Here is an 8095-nt window from a genome sequence, read left to right on the forward strand (position 1 = left end):
CTCTCTACTCAAAAAGAGGCCATTCCCATGAGATCTAAAAGCAGGAAAGGAGCCAAGAGACCCACTTGGCTCAACAGAGATATAAGAGTACTTTTGAAAAATAAAAAAGACACATATAGGCAATGGAAAAAAAGATCAGCATCCAAAGAGGTAGTCTAGTGCACCAAACACACTGCGCCACCTAGCTACTGAAATGTATGAAGCATCTGGGTAGTCTGGAAGGTCTCACGAGCTTGCAATCCAAGTGAACTGTGCTTGTTCCAACTTTATATTGCAGTTCGTAAAGGAAACAAGCTCCTGCAAAAATGTGAAATTAAGTTTTATGGCATTACTAAAGCAGCTTTTCATTGCAAGTTTAAAAATGTGTATACTAAAAATGCCTCTACTATCACAGCAAAGTAAGAGCCACACTTGATGCGTATAGATTTAGGGATGGAAGACAGAAAGTAATAAAGACTGAATAGACAAAATAGGAGTTTGGGAGGAACAAAGTAATTTAAATGAGCAATGACTGTAAACTTAAACTCGGTATTTAATAGGGATGGGGCAGATTGTTTCAGTGAAAGAAAGACCACAGAGGGAGAAACGCAAAGAGCCACTAAAGGAACAAATTCAGTTTGTTTTTTAAGCAAGACACTACTCAGTAATTAGATTTATTTTCTCAACTTCCTATTCAATTTTAATTTTGATAGGTGAAAACTATAACTGTTGTCCAAAATGTTAGGAAAGGGATTTATCTAGTCCCACAAAAAGGGACTCCTTTTGCATTCTGAAGGGAAAAGCAAGAGTATTAAACCTAGGGACTATGTCCTGAGCTGCCAATGCAGTGAGGATATTTCCAATTTTATTGACTATAAAGTCAGCAAGTCCAAAACAGACCTTGAGAACAACTACTATTTCTACAAGCAGTCAAATGAATAACTAAAACTTAGTGTGCTTTATATTTTCTTTCCTACCATTTTCCACAGTGTGTGCCATCTGAGATTTTAGCAAGGAGAAAACAGCAATCAGTCATGTTTGGGTATAACTGAGATTAGACTATTACAGCCTGCATACTAGTGTCTGCTGATAAAGGTCATTCTTCTGTTTCTTAATCCCAGGTCAGTGCATCTTTTGTGATCAGCTCGCCTTTTGTGAAGTTTGTTTTACAAGCTTGAAATGTATGCAGTAATTGGGTAGGCATGTATTCAGATGCCAGTCAGCCTGAAACTGTAGGACAAGTTACCCTAATAGCAGGTAAGTTTACAGTACAGTACAGTACAGTACAGGACATTAATGGTTTTTTAAAGTGTACATTTACTAAATTATTGCCCAGTGCTTCAGAAGGCAGCATTACCAACACACTGAAGCCAGCAATGGCACGGGACTGTGTGTCAACATCTTGGAATGTACTAAAATTTGTTGGTCTGAACATTAAGAGGAGCCACATTCAGGGTGGAACACAGAATTAGGAAGCAACAAAAAGATCCATCCCTCTGTCCAACTCTTTCTGGACAAGTTTCACTATACCCCAGGAGTAATCTGACAAAGCACGAGTTAAGCCAAAACAGAATCATCATAAATAGCTAGCAGGCTGGAACTACCATGAACAGCTATGCTTCTTGAATGAACTGTAAGTGGTGCTGATTTCCTGAAATACAACCATTTGGTTTATTTTTATTCTAATAAAAGTGCTCTCTCCCTGCATCAGCACACTGCCTACAGTTCCAAGTGTCACTACATTTTTATTAAGTGACAAATCCCTTCCCCACCCATATACCCTACATCTCCTTCATTGCTCCTGCTCTGCATTTCTTGTGAGGGTAGATCAGGCAAATCCCAAGGGACAGTTACTATTTTTTGTGTGTGTTTGTTTTTGCAAAGCTCCATCACAGATGGAATTCTTTTTGCTGGTCTTTTCTTAGAACCAATCCTTTAGTAGGAAAAAAACCCAAAAATGAGAGCAGTGAAAATAATCCCACGTGACAGAGAAGAAGGAAAGAAGAATCAACAAACAAGAAGGATCAGTTTTCCACTGGGGCTGGGTTTGCTAAGGGCTGGCTCACAATGACTTGCACCACGTAGTCCTTCGGTATTTTCAGCTCCTCCAGTTTCATTTTGTCTGCAAGCGGCCTGCCTGAAAAGAACCAGCGCTGGCTGCTGGGCTCCACTCCCTCCGCTGTATGTAGCCGCCTCTTCATGTGATACACCGTGTCCATACTGCGGACCATAAGTTTGAGGTCTTTGCCTGTGGAAAGACGTAAGCGAAGCTGGCATTCATGCCCAGAGTTGGGTGGTGGATCAGGAATATCTAGAGTCTCTAGGTCTCCTTTCTCCTCTATCATGTTGATGGGTGGGGCCAGGCAGTAGACTGGAAGTTGGTATCTGTTGCCCAGTTCATCATAGCACTCTGTAAGAGCACCTTTGGGAGAAAGAGGAAAAACACTAGTATAAATGCCTATTATATTTAAAACCAAACCACCAGAAACCTCTGAAACTCTTGTGTTCATGTAAAGGCACGGCTTAATGCCATGTAGGCTCAGCAGCCCCTTGATTTGCGGGATATAAAGTTATATAAAAAGCTTGGGGTTTGTTTAAAAAAAACACAACAAAGAAACTATGTTTCTTCCTTTTTCATCAGGGAAAGTTGGTAAAAACTGAAAGAAAAAAGAAGTAAGCTTAATTACTTCAGTGGTGGTGTAAGAACTTAGAGAGATGTTATTCTCTCATACACTTCATACAAAACGAGTCCCTTAAATTGAAATGCAACTCACAGATTCAGCTCACTAACTCATCCCAAAGTATTTGGGGCATTTTGTGAGTTTGATAAATTACAAACCTGAGCCAGTTACATCAGGTTGTGGGTGAGCCAGGAAAAAAGGCACAGAGAAAAGGGAAAAGAAAACTTGTTGCAGAGGCCCCCCACCCAGCAAAAATGCTGAAGTTAGCTCAAAAGATTCTCACTGCTAATGGGAGACTTAATCACCCATTTAGACAGTTCTGCCAATCCATGTAGAAGAGAGCTGAGTTATCATCACATAAAGGTACGAAAGGTAAACAGGAGTTTACAGATACAATTAAAAATCAGAAAAAGTTTTGAATCTATAGTATGCTACCATATATCTCAAACTTCACGTTTGAATCTCATTTATACCACATTCTGGTCCACCGTAACGACAAAAACACTTAGCAGTGAATGTAAAGTTATCCATTTTTTAGCCTCAGATAGAGGAGCTTTGTCATTACTCATGTTTCAGATAATGATCAGATGAAGACTCAGGAGTTTTACAAAACTTTCAATAGGAGTCACAGCTTGTAAACACTACAAAATAATTCTCACCACAGAAGTCCCAAGGATTGCACTGAGAAAACAGCAGCAGCACTTTATCTTTAGTACTGCAGTTTAAGATTTAAGTAACTTACAGCCTAAAATTCAAGCCTGGCTACTTATGTCACAAACCACATTCATACCATTAATCAGGAAAATGAAATTTGGAAGAAATGACAGTCTTTGATTCCATAAACTGGAATAGAAATCACTTCTCAGTGGAGGTAGAAAGGATGCATTTGCATGCCAAGGAAATGCTGCTACTTTGTCTTGGATTTACCTGTTTTAATGAATTTTCACATTCTTGCCCCTAGATGGGGCACATTCACTTGCAAGATTATCCATCCTTTTGTAGTTACAAATGTTTGAAGATGAGCCAAGTCCTTGAGCTACAGAATATTTAAAAAATGCTTTGACTCTGCAGTTCTGCACACACTACCCCAACTGTTCCTCATTAGAAATTAAGGCCTTTTCTGGTTGGAGGCTTTTTTTCATGCTGACAGCAAGTTGCCTTAAACTTTGCTGTTTGATCAGCAAAAATTACTGCAATATGAAATTATAACTTGGGGACATACCATATAGCTTATTTCATTCTGACAGTTGCATCTGATGCCACAAAGCTACTTTCTTTGAAACAGAAGTGTACATGTTTCCTTTTAAAAAAAATCAATTTTTAAAGACTCTTTTTTATCTCCTTCCTCACCTACATAAATTAAACATACAGAAATTGTTTGGTTAAAATACAACTGCCTCAGGAGCAGCCGTGTTTCAGGAATCTCTTATCCATTTTTCCGACTTGCACTGAATTTGTTTCACTGTGGGTTCCCTAAATAATCCAGAAGAATAAGCTTTGCAGCAAAATAAGCCTTTCAAAGAAAGCAAACCCTGTTACAGTAGATTCAAAACTTGGTAGGAACAACAGTGAAAACGGAGTATTTTAGTTATATGAAACATCACTGAGAACAAACACCCAGGTGAATGTTTGTCCCAACCTTGCCTGCTCACATTTAATATAAAGTCCTTTTCTGAGAGCTGTATAGAGGACAGTTCCACTACATGAAAGGAGGAAGATCAAAGGCTGCACCATCCATATCAGTTTGTGCTTCTTATGAATTTCACACTAAACCAACCTTGACTAATTAATACTCTATCTATAGCTCACCAGGAACTTGGAATATGACAGGAGAAGATTTCTGGAGTTCCTCATCTCAAAGCATTTTTATGGTATAACTGTTTACATTTAACACCTAATTCATATAGCCAATGTGAATCCAATGCTGCAAATTTAATTTCTGGTTTGAGTGCTTGGCTGAACAAAACCAACAGGATGGGAATACATATTGGCGAGAGATTACTCTTGATATACCTAGTTTAGCGCTCGCCCCCTAAAGCAATGATTCTCAACCGGGGCTTTGTGGCACCTTGGTTGAGAATACCCAAGATCCTTTCAAGAGTGCCATGGATGCCACACAATGTTTGTAATGTTAGGTGCAAAAACATGATTCACAAGATAAACCCAGAGGTTTAAAATAGGAATCTATAGTGTTTAAAAAAAAAAAAAAAAGTCTAACCTGTTGTGGGGTCTTTCTGGGTTTCTGCGACAGAAGACTTGCTGTCTTATCTTTTCTGTAGTCAAAGAGTGAGTGAAAACTAGGAGCTGGGATTTTCTGAGGGGTGCCTTGAGTTTGAAAAAGGTTGAGAACCACTGATCTAAAGCATCCACTCCTACCATTGTTGGAGACATGATAGAGGGCTAGATGGACCATTGGTCTGACCCAGTATGGTACTTTCTATGTTCTAGTCCCAAGATATCTAAACAATATAGCATCTATTGAAATATAAATTTTAAATGCATTTGCTTTATAAGAAAGCTATTTTTTGGGCTGTGGCAGAGCCAAGCCATCAAAAGGTTAACACAAAAATATTATGTTTTAATATTAACTAATATTAATAATATTAGTTAAGACAGGCTTACTAAGAGATTTCTTCATCTTCCATATCCTTACCTGTTTGAACAAACACCAAGGTCAAGGCCTATGCTATAAACACCAGCCTGCTTAATCATAATCAGATAAGCAAACTGAAAAAACAGCAGCTAAGTTGGAACACTTTTCTTGGTATGTGCATTCCATTGTTTAAAGATTTGGGATTGGGGTAATCTAAAGTTACTCTCTTGCCATTGAAAACTACACAGCCTAACAGGAGACTAGGAAAGACTTGTGCTATAAATAATGATTCTGAACCTTGCATTGGTAATGTCCATTCTTCCTTCCCTACTGAAAAATATTTTTAAGACTTTTGATCATCTTCAAACCATTTGTACATGGCCTCAGGACAGGAGAATTCAACAAAGGTATGGAACAAATTGCACCAATAGGTAGGTAGAACAAGTAAAATGAGAGTATCCTGATATAGAGCTGGTTGCCAATGGAGAGAGGTTTATGTTACCTGGGAGACAGTGTTACACATCTAACATGATTCTTCACTGGATGAGTTCCAAAAAAAGTGCCTGACATTATGTAGATCAAAGAAAGAGAGGGGTCCCTTTCTTAAAGACCTAGTAGCCACTTCAGAGAAGAACAGAACTATGAAAATATAACTCAACCAACATCTTGCTCTAGTCCCTTGTAGCTGGTAATTCATAGAGGTTTATGAATCTTCTGCAGTCTCTAGATTAAGAAACCCAGGATCTTTAACTAAGGCAAAGGTTTACATTTTAGCTACGAAAGTGCAGGGCAGCAGACTTGCAGGCAACTTATTTCAGGGTCCTGCATAGAACTGCTTATATACTAGAGGCCTGCAGTGAGTGTCACATATTGATAACTTTAAAAGTGATGTAGGCTGAATTCACAATTAGAACCAGGCAAACTCAGAGTGATTTATAGAAATGCAGTGAAATTCATATTAGTTGAAACAATGTTTGTCAAGTATTCACTAGCCTGTCTCACTAGTGGATGAATGTTCTGTATTCAGACACCTGCAGCAGTATTATACATATTGCAAAGAGGAGTGTTTTAACTATATAATTTCATTATTATACTGTACATATTTTTGTCCATCATATGGCACTGTTTTCGTGAAAGCTGTGAATAATCTACAACTACTCAAAACTTTTGTTTTTGCAGTAACAGTTGAAAACCTTCTGTTTTGATCTTTTCTGCGTGACACCCAAGCTTATGTTTAGGTCAAAGTTATCCAGTAAGAAGTGTCATTAATAGAAATGTAAGATCTTAACAAATATGATGAAAAGAAGAAAATTCACTTTATAGCTTCCTCTATCACCTGGGCAACAAGGAGCCTAACAAACTAGTTAACGGGATCCCATGTGGATATGTTAAGGACATGGACTCTCAAACTTGTGACATACAGCAGCACAAACAAACTTCAAAGTTAAGATGGCTCCATCCTCTGCTTCTTCTATTATTAATGTTATTTATTGAATGCTGACAGTGTGCTCAAAGCTGTAATTCAGAGGGAGATGCTTCCTGTCCAATAGGCTTCCAGACTCATTTAAACAGACCAAACAATATACCTGGGAAGACACAGAGAGAACAGGTAACCACATGAAGGTCTAATTTCAGACTCTTCCTGGGAGGACTATGATATTCCAGCAAAAATGGCAAAGAAACAGTACATAAATCCAGGAATCACAATATCTACCTAGAATGTTACCTTATAAATCTGAATTCTCCTTTTAGTTTGGTAAAATTACTGTTGTAAAGATATCACATTTCAGGAGAGGGGAAAGAAGGAGAGAACACTATTTAAAGCAGTTACTAGCATCCAGATGTGAACCAGCATTTCAGCTTTAATAGGCTTCTGGACTGTCTGGTAAGCTAAGTACAGTGTACACAGCCAAATACTTAAGAGGCTGGGAAGGCAGAATAAATGGCAACAATGGGAAGAAAGGGGAGGCTGATGCTACATAAGAGCACTTCGAAAGGTGGCCAGGTATAATTATATCACTTCCTCAAGAAACTATAAATTACCACCACTGTAAGCAGGATGCCCTGAGCATGACATTAAACTACATCCTCTGCTGCCCTGTGGACACTTCTTGGTTGAAGAAAGGCTAAGGGACTTCACCCTGACAAAAAAGGCGCTCACGCTGAAGTGACAGGCAGTTAGCAGCTCTATTCAAGTTGCTTTCTGGCAGAAGCTACAATCTCTGTGTCACTGAATGTCTAGACTCATTCTGGCTTTTGAATTTTGGCTCAGTGGTCTAACGAAGGGAAGACAGGTCTATGGCAGCCTCTGCTCCTTCAAAACTCTGCTTAGGCATATGCACTGAAGGCCTTGGCAAGATAGTCACAGGGATCTGAGAGAGGCATAAAGGCCCTGAGGCAGCTACCAAGATTTCCAAGCAACTCTGTTTAGGGATGGCCTGTTTGCCTCGCATGAAGGTAACCCTAGAAAAGATGGCTAAAACAAGCTTTGCCTCACTACTGACAACCTGGCTCAACTGATTTTATGAACAGAATTGCTTGCTGTAATATATTGACCCCAGATATGACTTTGATCTTGATTCAGATCTGAGGAAAACAGCTGTGTTGAGTAATGAGCTTGCATGTTTCAGAATTGATATTGCAGTCCTTCGGAAACTTGGCTCTCAGATACAGGCTTCATAAAGGAGAAGACTACATCATGTACTAGTATGGTAAACCTGAAGGAGTAAGGAGAGAGCATGGTGTAGATTTTGCCATCAGAAATGAATCTGTCACCATGTGAAGCTCTGATTGAAGTGTCCATAAGTACCATGACACTTTGAGTTAGACTACAGAAGGGATT

At 39.0% G+C, this 8095-nt stretch overlaps 1 protein-coding gene across 1 annotated transcript in view; it reads right to left on the reverse strand.

Moving 5' to 3' along the window:
• Window positions 1-1138: 1138 nt before the first annotated feature.
• UBTD2 (ubiquitin domain containing 2) overlaps window positions 1139-8095 on the reverse strand; it is a 44937-nt gene continuing 37980 nt past the window's right edge. Inside the window, exon 2 of the mRNA XM_019506423.1 lies at window positions 1139-2401. Within this exon, the coding sequence (XP_019361968.1) occupies window positions 2004-2401 (398 nt within the window). The 3' untranslated portion in view covers window positions 1139-2003. The remainder of the gene's footprint in view (window positions 2402-8095) is intronic.

The sequence above is a fragment of the Gavialis gangeticus genome, unplaced genomic scaffold (genome assembly GCF_001723915.1).
Source record: "Gavialis gangeticus isolate Ggan-Ray unplaced genomic scaffold, GavGan_comp1, whole genome shotgun sequence".
NCBI classification, from domain to species: Eukaryota; Metazoa; Chordata; order Crocodylia; family Gavialidae; genus Gavialis; species Gavialis gangeticus.